At 35.9% G+C, this 12600-nt stretch overlaps 3 protein-coding genes across 3 annotated transcripts; 1 reads left to right on the top strand and 2 right to left on the bottom strand.

The window, feature by feature from the left end:
• Positions 1-3712: 3712 nt before the first annotated feature.
• On the bottom strand, positions 3713-4590 carry EV154DRAFT_478823 (uncharacterized protein; the record flags this gene model as incomplete). The annotated part of the gene is made up of 3 exons (XM_051598209.1): positions 3713-3901; positions 4403-4516; positions 4576-4590. 3 exons carry the CDS (start codon positions 4588-4590, stop codon positions 3713-3715), a joined length of 318 nt encoding a protein of 105 aa, XP_051460445.1.
• Positions 4591-6778: 2188 nt separating this feature from the next.
• EV154DRAFT_415862 (Endonuclease/exonuclease/phosphatase) lies at positions 6779-9042 on the top strand (the record flags this gene model as incomplete). The annotated part of the gene is made up of 2 exons (XM_051595703.1): positions 6779-7898; positions 7997-9042. 2 exons carry the CDS (start codon positions 6779-6781, stop codon positions 9040-9042), a joined length of 2166 nt encoding a protein of 721 aa, XP_051460446.1.
• Positions 9043-9059: 17 nt separating this feature from the next.
• EV154DRAFT_600403 (Na+ dependent nucleoside transporter C-terminus-domain-containing protein) lies at positions 9060-11474 on the bottom strand. Its single transcript, XM_051607166.1, has 6 exons — positions 11457-11474; positions 11079-11389; positions 10646-11018; positions 10227-10580; positions 9685-10155; positions 9060-9623 (listed from the first exon to the last, which is right to left on the bottom strand). Exons 2-6 carry the CDS (start codon positions 11288-11290, stop codon positions 9300-9302), a joined length of 1734 nt encoding a protein of 577 aa, XP_051460447.1. The 5' UTR covers positions 11291-11389; positions 11457-11474; the 3' UTR covers positions 9060-9299.
• Positions 11475-12600: the final 1126 nt, after the last annotated feature.

Below are 12600 nucleotides of genomic sequence, written 5' to 3' on the forward strand. Positions count from 1 at the left end.
AAGTTTCTTATAATTTTACCTGATTTCTTAAGCTTATATTTTGGGAAATAGTTGACTACGGTTTGCAGAGAAAACAACTTGTGTCCGGTTGAGATCCCCTTTGTTTCGTCACTGGAACCGGCTGCACTGTAGCTTTCTGCCAAGTCATGGTTTGGCTTATGAGTCGAATCAAAATCTTCGGGAAACTTCTCCATAGTAACCAAACTTTATTTTATTTGTTATTAAAAAAAAAAGATACTTTGGGGAGGAAAAAAAAAAAAAAAGAAAAAGAAAAAGAAGAAAAAAAAAACTTTTCAAAATCAAGACAGCTTAAGTACTTTTCTTGCGAACCAATCATATCAAGGAAATTACGGGCCACGAGACACCATGTATTACGGTCCCCAAATCAAGTCTGTGTGAACACACATTGGCTTTATTTTACTTTCTTTTAAAAAAAGTAAAAACAAAAAAACAAAAAGAGGTAGTATATTTGAAAATGCTATCGTGTCATGTTAATAGTGTTATCTATCGACGATCGTCTATATTACCAAACTTAATTCATCATAAAAAAGGAAATACGTGTCACAATCGCATGTTCTTATAAACACTTACTATTCACACCCCTACCAGCTCTTTGATAGGCATAGTAGGAATATGCACTGCAAATCTTCTAAACAAACCCTGGGTTTACTGCCTTAGGAAAAAGTTTATCCGTTTTCGAGTTGTACTCTAGTTGAGTAACGTCGGACTATGTCTTTCTGTATGAAGAGTAATCCGACAAGTGAGATTAAATGTATGCTTTTTTATATGTTTATCAATCATAGACATATTATGATAATGAATTGATAGAGAATAATTGGTAAATGTACCGTACCCAAACCGATAATCAAAATGATAGTAGCCTGACCTTTAAGCGTCATACAAGATAAGTAAAATATGGATGTAGCAAGAACAGATAGAAGGGAGTCATATGCCTTTTTAATTTTATCAGCTCATTGATCATTGGCTGGGGGCTGTTATCAATGGTATAAATTATTCCACATTGGGTAGGAAATTTAAGAAAAAGCACACTGATTGTACCACCTATTCCAGTCCCAATTTACATACTACATGTTTGAAAGCTCCGCCCTATATTTGAATTTTTTGCCCAATTGTGTGCCTAGAAAAAAAAATAGTTTGGCTAAATATTTGAACTAGCTCTTTGAGCTTGAATAAAATCCATGTCCTATGGATTTCTTTCATGAAGATGGTAGAGGTGATATCTTATATTCATCTGAAAAACAAGCGTCGTTTTGTTGTAGAGTCACTTTTTTTTATATATTGAATTGATAAGTAATCCCTGAAAACGACCAGCCGAGGTGCATTGACAAGACAGAAGCAGCAAAAAAAAAAAAAAAAAAAAAAAAAAAACAAATACAAGTATAAATGTAAAACGCTTATAATTATTATACAGAAAAAGACTAACTACGTGTTTTGCATGGAAATAAAAATTGGCTCATTAAATACAAAGAGATACTATTTAAACTTTTTATATCACTTTATTCATTGTAAAAAAGAGAGAGAGAAAATTCACATGGCTTATGGGGAAAACTATATTTATTTATATATAGGAACCAAATTGTTCTGAGAGGCAAATCCAATACGCAATAGAATCTGATTTTAACAATATTTTGATAATAAGTAATTATCCATTTATATCGTTGATATACTTCTTCCAGACAAAGTATATACAATATCCTCCACAGTACAAAAAATGTATTTATATAAAAGAAAAATAAAATCACCTGACGATAGGAAAATATCCTACCTGCTTGTGGGGAAGTCTTGCCACCATTAAAGATCATATGCAGGGAATTGCAGAAAAGATTTAGGAGACTTTTAGAAGATGTAAAGGCTGATAATTTTCTCTGATTAAAGGACAAAAGAAGGTTTAATATCTACCTTAAAAATGTGTATTAAGCCAAGACCATCATCACCTCCACCCAGAAAATTCTATTCTCCAATTCCTACAATAGTTTCCCAATAACTGGTTGTTAGTGGCACAAGTTTTTTAAATCACAAAAAACATAGATATACACAGTATGGGTCATTATACCAAGACACTTTATTCGTTTATTTTACTTATTTTATGTTACTTTTAATGTCTCGTTTCTTCTATCAATATGGGTTTAAATGACTAAAATAAATACTGCATGCATAAAAAAAAAGGGAGCGGCTAGCGTACGTCCCTCGCGAAAGCAGAAGCTGTTAATTGTTAAGCAGTTTTACTACGTGTTGAAAAGGTAACTGGCTTGATGAGTATATCTACTACCGGTCATAACTTGGGCATCCTCGTCATATTCAAGCGAGTTTTAATGTTGATCTTTACAATGTAGTTTTCCCCATGGAAATACTTGCTTCATTGTCTGATTCCCTTTCCAAATCGCTTAAGTATCGAGTGCTGTTTACTCCCATAACCAGTAGAGTTCACCGTTCAAGTGACAATTAGATCCGAAAGGGTTCTTTTAAATGTTTTTATTCTTCTTGCCATCTGGCGCAGTCATTGGGTTCTCATTGTTGGGGAGTTTCACTAAAACTCTGACGCTATCATCTCTTCTGCTTTTCGCCCTACCTATAACACTCTCGTCAAGTTTATGGTAAACGTTGGCTGAGCTACTCTACTGTATTGATCACTATCTATTTTATTTTTTTATGTAAGACAACAAATGTAAAGACTATTTTAATATTTAAAAAGCACAAGTTTTATTTAAAAAAAAAAAAAAAAAAGATACACACTAGCCACTCTACAAAAAAAGAGTGTTGCCCGGGAATGGCCGCGCGGAGGCTTGTATCTATGCATTCCCTTCTCGAATCTTTTATTTATAAGAAAAGACGAGAGCGTAAAGAGCAGAAAACCTAAAAAAACCATACTGATAAGCAGTAGATTACCTTAATTTTGAGAAACTTGCCCCATTATACAAAAAGTATACAGCATTTCAATGGCGGTATAGAAGATGTATAGAAAATCAATAGCGGAAACGGACATGATACACCCCAACGATCACTACAGGATTTATGATGCCGATAAAGGGGACGCCACACCCACGGGAGAATTTTCCTCACAGCCACAAGATCCAACAACCCACATACTCCCTCCGGTTTTAGACACTTACCCCGTTCACATCAAGACATACCATGCAACACTGAAAAGCTCACCAGAAGGTCCCCCAAAGATACTAGACGTCTCCAGGTCCCAAAGAGTTCTCTAAAAGATTACTCGCCAGCACATCACTAAATATAAGCGCCGTTGTTAAGTGATGATCGTCTCGAACTTTTTCTAAAATACAAAATCTGCCTGTTTTTTATACCTTTTTTTTTTTTTTTTTTTTTTGTTTATCTGTTTCAGCCAAGAAAATAAAATCTCTTCATGTGAGAGAATATTAATTCATTATGACATCAGATAAACAAAGAGTATAGCTTTTGATAAATGTATACAAGTAAAAGCTTACTCTCAATGATGAAAATCCTACAATCATGATGCACTTGAATCTTTTACTTTTGCATGGATAGCGTTTTTATTGTAAAAGATGCTCATTTTCTTTTGAAAATTATTTATGTTTTGTTTACATAATGCTGTAAATAAAATTATCTTACTCCCTACTTTAGTCTACCTTTTTTTTTGTGTATCAATAAACATATTCCCTCAATTATAGGGTTGTCAAGATGATCGATCTGTTTCAGTATAGCCTTTCGGTCATCTTTTACGACGTGGAAAGCTAATCACAGGCAGCCCATATGAGACTGAATGACACCCCAAAAGAACAGTAAATGACAGGAATAGACTTTTAAGAGTAAAGTGTAGCATCAATAAGCCAAATAGTTGACCAATATCAATCTTAAAATAGAATACAAAAATATGGAATAAGACTTCATCAACCATCATCTTTCAATTCCACATAACAAGCCCAAATTGGTAGATTAAATAAAAGTACCTATCCAAAGTAAACTGAGGTTTATAAAGGGTAAGTATGCCTACTAGAGTACATTTTTAGGTTCGAAGGAGGCTATCAGTGAGCTCCAATTATACTCACAGGTGTCTTTACTGATAAAAAAAAGTAGGCAAGAAAGTATTAGATGATAAATAAAAAAACAGATATATTCTCAAGTTCGTACACTGAAGAGTACAAAAATAAACATGTTTGCTGCAACAATTAGCCGTGTGAAGTATGCATTCTTCTCTGCCCTTTATAAAATTATAAGCCTATTAAAGTATGTTTTGTGTTGTAACTATAAGAACATTGCTGTGATTGAAAACAGCTTAAAATGTTGATGTAAACTGCGGATGATGCTTAATAATGTCGATGGTATTCATATATATTAATTTACAGTCATATTCTCGTTGATTATGTGAGCATAAAAAAAAGAAGACATTATGACTGTATACCTCCCATCCTGCTCTCCTATTCAAGAATTTGAAAAAAGCTTTAGCGGATGTAGAGCCGCACTCCCCTCCCCCCATTATCTCAAGGATTATTGGAGGTAATAAGATTGCTCCTATCTATCATTTACAGATAATTATTCAACACTTAAATAAAGAATCTTAGTAATTAATTTGACCAAAAATTGGTTCATTTATTTTCAAAGGACTACGCAAATTAATTTTAAACAATAAGAACTAGCCTCGCTTTTTCTTTGAAACTTAACCTAACATATGCGAGCAATTTTCACAAAAAAAAAAAAAAAGAGAGAGAAGAATCTTACAGGAACAAGAAGGTATAATGAGACTTGGAGTACCTACTGTCTCTTCCCAATAAAACACAAGCAACGGCCTTGCAACCGTTCCAGTTCGCGGGTTTTTAAACAAACTTTACAAAACACGTGGAAATGGCACTCCACCCAAAAGCCGATTTGTTGAGTATTAGTTTATAAGTTACATATCCGAATGGTGTATTAATTTGTGTCGGTGCAGAGTAAACTAAATAGCAGTACAGAACTCAGGTACGCTCAAAAAAAAAATAAAAAAAAAAAAAGGTCCTAATTTAAACTTGCTAATATTAAAGTACAATAGATTTTTATGCGCTGAGTAGAACGCCAGAAGGGACTAAATAAATATTCGGAGTTAATCAATCAGATGTATAGTATGTGCGCGTGTGTATATATCAGCACATGACGTTGGTTCACAAAAGTAATCATCTGCCCTTTGCCCTCTTTTTTTATATATATAACGGTTACAAGAAATCGGTGCACAGAGCATAGCAGGATTTCTACTAAAAAACCTTAATCTTAATCGATCATTTTACTGCAAGCAAGAGTGGCTTCAAAAAGATATTTATGCTCCGCGAAAAGATAAATTGCCAGAATATGGGGTCTATTGTTAATTAATACTTGATATTTTAATACACTCCGGGTAATGCCATATTATGACAAAATATAAATAAGGGCCTTCGCTTAGGTATATTGTGGAAAAGTACCTAAAAGAGATGACATCAAGAGCGGGCATTACCATTTAAAGAATTTTAGACTGCAAAAAAAAAAAAAAAAAAAAAAAACATTACATCTTTTACCCTTTTTAACTTTTCTATTTATAATCTTTTTTTTTTCTTTTCTTCTTCTTCAACTTAATATATTTGGAATGGACTCACAAGGCGAGCAAGATGAGCAAAACTCATTTCAAGCTTTGAAGAATAAGTGGGCTCAACAAGCAACAATAATACAGAAGCAACCCCAACAAAATATTATTGTGTCACCGCCTCCTATTCCACCAAAGCCTGCTTCAGTTTCATTAAATAGAGAAGAAGCTGAATCAAAAGAGGAGACAGAAAAACGAGTGTCACATTTAGCACAACAATTTGGAAAGCAAAAAGTCGATATGATGGCACCCGGAAATTTCTCAAATATCTCTCCATCATTGGCAACAACTGCAACCAAAAAACCTCCACCACCTCCACCCACATACGAAGATTCGGATCCATTTAGCGTACCTGACTCCGAGTCCAGCGATGGAGACAGTGATATCGAAGAAGAGGATGATGACGACTATATCCATCGTCACGAAGAAAACGTCAAAGAAGGTGACAATAGCCTGATTGAACAGGTTCAAAAAGCACATTTGCAATATACAAAATTAGAAGAATCACGTTTTATTGGAGCACCTGGTGTTCGTAGTCATGATATCCCTTCTGCTTCAGAAAATAATGGACTCGATACCAAGAACCTCTTTTCTCCAAAAAAACCTCCACCTCCACCTCCACCTAGTAAAAAATATCATCGTTCAACACAAAGTATACCCATGGACCGTCCTGAATACAATTCGCAACCTTCAACTATTGTTGATACTACAGTCATTTCACCTCCCATCTTACCACCTAGACCCATAATGCCTCAATTACCACCAAGGCCATCTCAGTCAACTTTAGCTCGAGCACATACAATCGCAAGTGGAACTCATTCGTCAAGCTTATCCCCAAATTATGGCAATAGTAAACTATCAGCAATGTCTTCACCTTCTTCCGTTTACACCGACAACAGTGATCTAGAAGATGAGGGACAAATTAGAAACATGGGAATGAAACGAGCAAATACTGTCGCAGCAAAACGTGCCATGTCTAGAAGCGAATTGTTAATGACAAGTTCAATTTATCCAGATTTTACACACGCAACTAGAAACGCACCTTATGTAGTCTCAGACCAAAGACCATTTTCTACTGGACACAAAGGACCCATTCATGCTTTGGCTGCAGCAAAAAATTTAGTCATTACCGGCTCAAATTTATTACGAACTTGGGATGTTTACACAGGAACTGTCATCACAACAATCATGATGGATACCAGCAATAATGCAAACAGCAGCCAAAATAATAACGACAGTGGCAGCGGAGATAAAATCAGGGCAATCGCAGTAGCACCATCCCGTATCCCAGTGGAAGAAGGAAGGTATATTTGGGTTGCCAGACAGGATACCATGCTGGCTGTCGTCGATATTAGAGCCGGCGGACAAAAAATATTAAGCAAAAGGAACGATGTACACACCGCACCCATCTTGTTTCTCTTACGTTATGGTAATTCCGAAATATGGTCAATTGATGACAGTGGCGTATTATACGTCTGGGATGTTCTGTCTGCTGATTATCATCAACCAAATCCACTACTGACTGCAATGCCAAGGAGATACCATGTTACCTCTCATGCCGTAGCCGCTACTATTTACAATTCGAAACTCTGGATGTCTTCCGGTCGTACTTTAGCCGCGCATGCTATACCTATCGCTGGTTCCTCAGTAGGTACGAACGATACAAAATCACAGCCTCCCGTTAGAATCCCTAATGACATGGGTAACATCACAAAGTTAATGACAATTCCATACCATCCCTATCGTATATTTGCTTCACATGACGACGGTAAAATCAGTATGTGGGATACAAGAACGATGGAGAGAATTCAAATCATTACTGTATCAATGTATGGTATATGTACTATGACCGCTGTTGGAGAATATCATGTTTGGGCAGGATATAATACTGGAATGATTTATGTTTATGACACAAGGCCAGAAAAATGGGCAGTTTTAAAGATATGGAAAGCACATACAGGCGCTGTTACACAACTCGTTGTGGATGAAACAAGTTTATTGTTGGATGAGATTACGGGAAGACTTCAAGTAGTCAGTAGTGATTCAAATGGATTTGTAGGCGTTTGGGATGGATTATTAACGGAGCACTGGAAAGAGGATCATTTGCATCAAAGGGCTAGTGAATACTGTACATACGATTCCGCTCGAGTTATGATTTGCTCATGGAATATCGATGCCAACAAACCAGAAAGGATAGTCGGGGAAGATGACAAGGCAGTAAGGGAATGGCTAGGAACCATGGAAGACCCAGACATTATTGTGGTCGGCATCCAAGAAATTGTAGATTTGGAATCCAAAAAGCAAACAGCTCGTAAGTTGTCCACATGCTAGATCACCTTTCTTTTTTTTATTATCATGAAACTTATTAATTTTTTTTTTTTTTTTTTTTTTTTTTTTTTTTTTTTTTAGGTTCATTGTTTTCCAGAAAGAAAGCAGACCCGACTGAAACAGAGGATATTCTTACCCACAGATACAAGTTATGGCACGATTATTTGGTTCGCATTATTGGAGAAAATTATGGTCATCATAGTTATACTGTCATTAAAACGGATCAATTAGTTGGATTATTCAGTTGTATCTTTGTACGCACAACGGATATTCCCAGAGTATTTAGTATTGATTCGACCTCTGTTAAAACCGGACTTAAAGTGATGAACAAGAGTATCCACGGCAACAAGGGTGGTATTGCCATTCGTTTTGTTTACGATCACTCTTCTCTCTGTTTTGTCAATTGTCATTTAGCGGCTGGTCAATCTCATGTTCAACAAAGAAACGCGGATGCGGAGGGAATTCTTCAAAGTGCAAGCTTTCATGGATATGACTATGATGATGTGTTTAGTCATGGTGGTGATGGTAGCATGATTTTAGATCATGAATTCTGTTTCCTCAGTGGCGATTTGAACTATCGTATTAAAATGAACCGTAACGAGGTGTTAAGATTGCTAGCCAGTGCAGACAAACCTGCTGCTTGGGAACAATTACGAGCTCAGGATCAATTGCTGCGCCAAAATTACAATAATCCCTTATTCAAGCTGCTACATTTTGAAGAGGCTACTATCAATTTTGATCCTACATACAAGTACGACCCTGGAACAGATTTTTACGATCGTTCAGAAAAGAAACGTGTGCCTGCTTGGTGTGACCGTGTGCTTTATAAAGGTAATAATATCAAGAATATCTACTACCGACGTTACGAAGCACGATGCTCTGATCATAGACCAATTGGTGCCGGATTTAGTTTCGAGACCAAAATCACAAACCATAAGAAACGAGATCATCTCATGGTGAAAATCGAAGAAGAGTGGCGTGACCATATTGACCGCTTTACCAAAGACAAGAAGGCCCGATACGTGGCGGATTATGAACAGTGCAGTTTGAATGAAGCCTTTGACCTGCTAGAAAAGTCGGACTGGGATGTAAATGATACTGTAATTAAATTACTTGTTAATATATAGTTTTTTTTTTTTTTTTTAAAAAAAAAAAAAAAAACAAACGAAAAAAAATGTCAATACAATTGTGAAGTGCTACTAATATTAAAATAATACATATACTTTCTTTTCAAAAGATAAAATAAAAAATAATTTTTGTTGATTTATTAGATAGTTAATAAGTTGTAGTTGTGAGAATTAGTAGTACATAAAATTAAAAAAAGGAAAGGGGGGATGGATAGTAAATAGTGTAAAAATAAAAAAGATTATAATGTCAAAATCAATTAAATAAGCATACCAGCAATGGAAGCAGAGATCCATGTACTGATAGCTCCACAAATACAAGCAGAGATAGCCAAACTGGAGATCTCACCACCTCTCTTGGGAGCAAGAGCACTCAAACAACCAACTTGAATACCGATGGAAGAAAGATTGGCAAAACCACAAACGGCGTAAACAGAGACTAAGTTGGATCTAGCGGAAAGAACATCCTTGTAGGTAGTGGTCAATTCTTGGAAAGCAACGAATTCGTTAGCCCAAATCTTGATAGCCATGATTCTTCCGACATCGACAAGATCTTTATCATCAGCACCAATCAACCATGCAACCTATCATATAAAAAAAAATTATTAGATTATAAGCCAGTTACAATTGCATAATAAAACTTACGGGTACAAAGATATAACCAGTGATGAATTGAAGAGTCAATTCCTTAATGTTAAGGAAGTTACCTAACCAGGTTAAGAAAGAGTTGGCAGCGTACAAAAGAGCCAAAAGAGAGATCAAATTGGCCATGATAATGAAGACAATGTTGATACCAACACCAGCACCCTTACCAGCAGCATGCAAAATGTTAGAGGTTTCACCATCGTCACGGTCTAAAACATCGGTTCCGTGCTTGGTCATGGATTCTTCAGTTTCGGGGTAACGGAGCTTAGAGACAGCAATGGAACAAGGAATAGACATGATACAAGAAGTTAAAAGAGCTTGACCAGAAACACCCATAGCAATATAACCGTATAAAACGGAGCCGGAAATAGTAGCAAAACCACAAGTTAAAATTTGATGGAATTCAGACTTGGTCAAATCCTTAATCAAGGGTTCAATCAACAAGGCATTCTCACTTTGACCGAGGAAAGGCTAATTGAAAAAAGAAAAGTATTGAGTGTTAGTAATTTGTTATCATCATTATATTCATATAAACAACGTACAGAGGCAATGGCAACAATAGATTCAGGACCAGTAATATCCAATAAAGTGATAAAGACAACGGACATCTTCTTCAAGAGCCATTGAATACAACCAATATAGTATAAAACTTGGACAGTAGAGGCGAAGAAAACAATAGCGGGGAAAACGTTGAGGGCAAAAGTACCGGCACTAGCAGCAGTATCACCGAAAACAAATTGAGAACCATAGAAAGAGTTATGAAGGTAGCCTTCAGCGAATTCAGCCATCCAATCAAAGATATCATGACCAACGTCAGATCTGAAAACGAACAAGGCCAACAAGAATTGAAGGAGAATAGAAGATGAAATGGTGTTCCATTTAACCTCTCTGCGATGCTAGATACAAATATATTGAATAAGTACCTGCAACTTTATATATAAAAATCTCTTGTTTTACTTACAGCTGAGAATGCCCAGGTACAAAAAAGGAAGACGAACAAACCGAAAAGAGAAATCAAACGTCTGACTCTAGGTGACTCTTCCTTTTCGGGGAAGGAGAAGATAGTAGCAGCAATGATAATAGTGACGAGAACGGCATAACCAATTTGTCTAATCTTGAGGGAAAATTTGCTACAAATGAATTTAGAGATATTGTCGAAAACAAAGTTCCAAGGCTTGGTAACAAGGGTGGTAGGAGCATAACAGAAAAAGATGTAAAGGGAGAAGTAGGCATAGCAAAGACCGATAATCAATTGATCTCTGGTATAACCCTTGGGAACTTGTAAGGCATAGGTAGCGGCAATGAAACCTGTGAAAATGAGCCACATACCAGCGCTACAATAAATGGTTAGAGATCTATAGAATTCTATTTAATAATTACATCGTACTACTTACTGGAAGAATTTTTGGTATCTCTTATAGAATGATGGCTTCTGAGAGGCGACGCTGCTGCTGTCATGTTGGGTATCGTCTGCTTTGAAATCAGCTTCCTCGACGTTATTCATTTTATCAAACATATAGCCTTGATCTGTTGAAGAGGACTCGGTCTTTTTGACATCGTATGGACGCTGTTCAGCCTCTGTCGTTGCTGTGTGTTCTTGACTCATTGCTTTTAGCAGATAAATTAAATCAAGACAAAAAAAAACAAGGAAAGAATAATAGTAGTAAAAAAAAAAAAGAAAAAACTTGATGTTTAAATGTACGATCTTTTATACCAATTTCCAAAATATTAATTCAGGGTGGTAATCAAGTAAAAAAAAAAACCCTTTTTACCTAATTTGTCGATAAACGATAAGGCACTTGATATCAAGTGATAGAGAAAACGAAACCAATACTTGGAGAGAAGACCTTTTTTCTTCCCCGCCGTGTTACACTTGTGCATGCTTGTCGAGTTTATTGACAAGAGTACACAATTAGGAAATCATGGTCAAAAGAAGAAATTATAACCTAAACCTGATCTGCTCTCCCTCTCCAATGTGCCTAACCAATACCATTCGACTTTTTTTTTCTCACGGCCCTATCTATTCCGCATTTGAAACAACATATTCAAGACTGTACCATTTAAAAAAAATAGAGATCCTTCTTATTCACGATACCAGGTTTTCAACAAGTACCTGTAACTTATCTCGTTTGTAAAAAAAAAAAATACCTAAAGTGCCAGTTGTACCATTTCTCTTTACAACCAACCCTGGGTCACCTGTGAAAACAGTATATTGGAAATAGCCAATCTCTTTTTTGCTTAAAATGGTTTGTGCGTTGCTATTTATTTAGATGTTATCAGAAGATAAGGTATATCAAAGCACACATGATGATATATAATTTACATAGCTTGTTGTATCAGGTATTTTACTAAAAAGCATTTCGATTTTATGGTTTTCATTAGTAGTACCTTCTCCGACGGGCCTTTTCAAGAATATGCACACGCATAATTGGTATCTCTTATTCCCGCATGTCACTGTAAAAAACAGGTAAAAAAAAAAGGGGGGGAGGAGCTGATGATGTATTCTGACGCGATATTTGTTATATGTCGGTTATTACATTTTTTTTATGTCGAATCAATTGATATGGCGCCTTGTATTTTGCAATATTATATGCAATCAAGTAAAAAAAACCAAGATCATAACACCAAATATTACCGCCTTGCGTTTGTGTTACAGTTTAACCTTATCAATTTAAGATTTGTACTACTAATTAATAAATAGGATTACACAAAAGCCCTGGAAACAATGACCTTTCTGTTCGAGGGTATGCCACCCCCACTTGCTAGCATTGGGAACATAAGCTGAATATGTACTGACTTAATGAATTAGGTAACGCCACTACTTTTTATAAAGCATGTAGATTTTCTGAGCCGATCGAAAAAAAAAAAATACCCTTTTTTTTTCAAGCAAAGAAAGCCAAGCTCCTGAATAGGAAT

This window comes from Mucor mucedo (assembly GCF_025094135.1).
Source record: "Mucor mucedo strain NRRL 3635 chromosome Unknown EV154scaffold_20, whole genome shotgun sequence".
NCBI classification, from domain to species: domain Eukaryota; kingdom Fungi; phylum Mucoromycota; class Mucoromycetes; order Mucorales; family Mucoraceae; genus Mucor; species Mucor mucedo.

Bases quoted from the DNA above. Each gene is read 5' to 3' on its own strand.
- EV154DRAFT_600403 (XM_051607166.1), bottom strand. From the start codon at position 11,290: ATGAGTCAAGAACACACAGCAACGACAGAGGCTGAACAGCGTCCATAC. The intron at 11,019-11,078 runs GTAAGTAGTACG...CATTTATTGTAG, and splicing joins AGATACCAAAAATTCTTCCA to CGCTGGTATGTGGCTCATTT. The intron at 9,624-9,684 runs GTAAGTTTTATT...TTTATATGATAG, and splicing joins CTGGTTATATCTTTGTACCC to GTTGCATGGTTGATTGGTGC.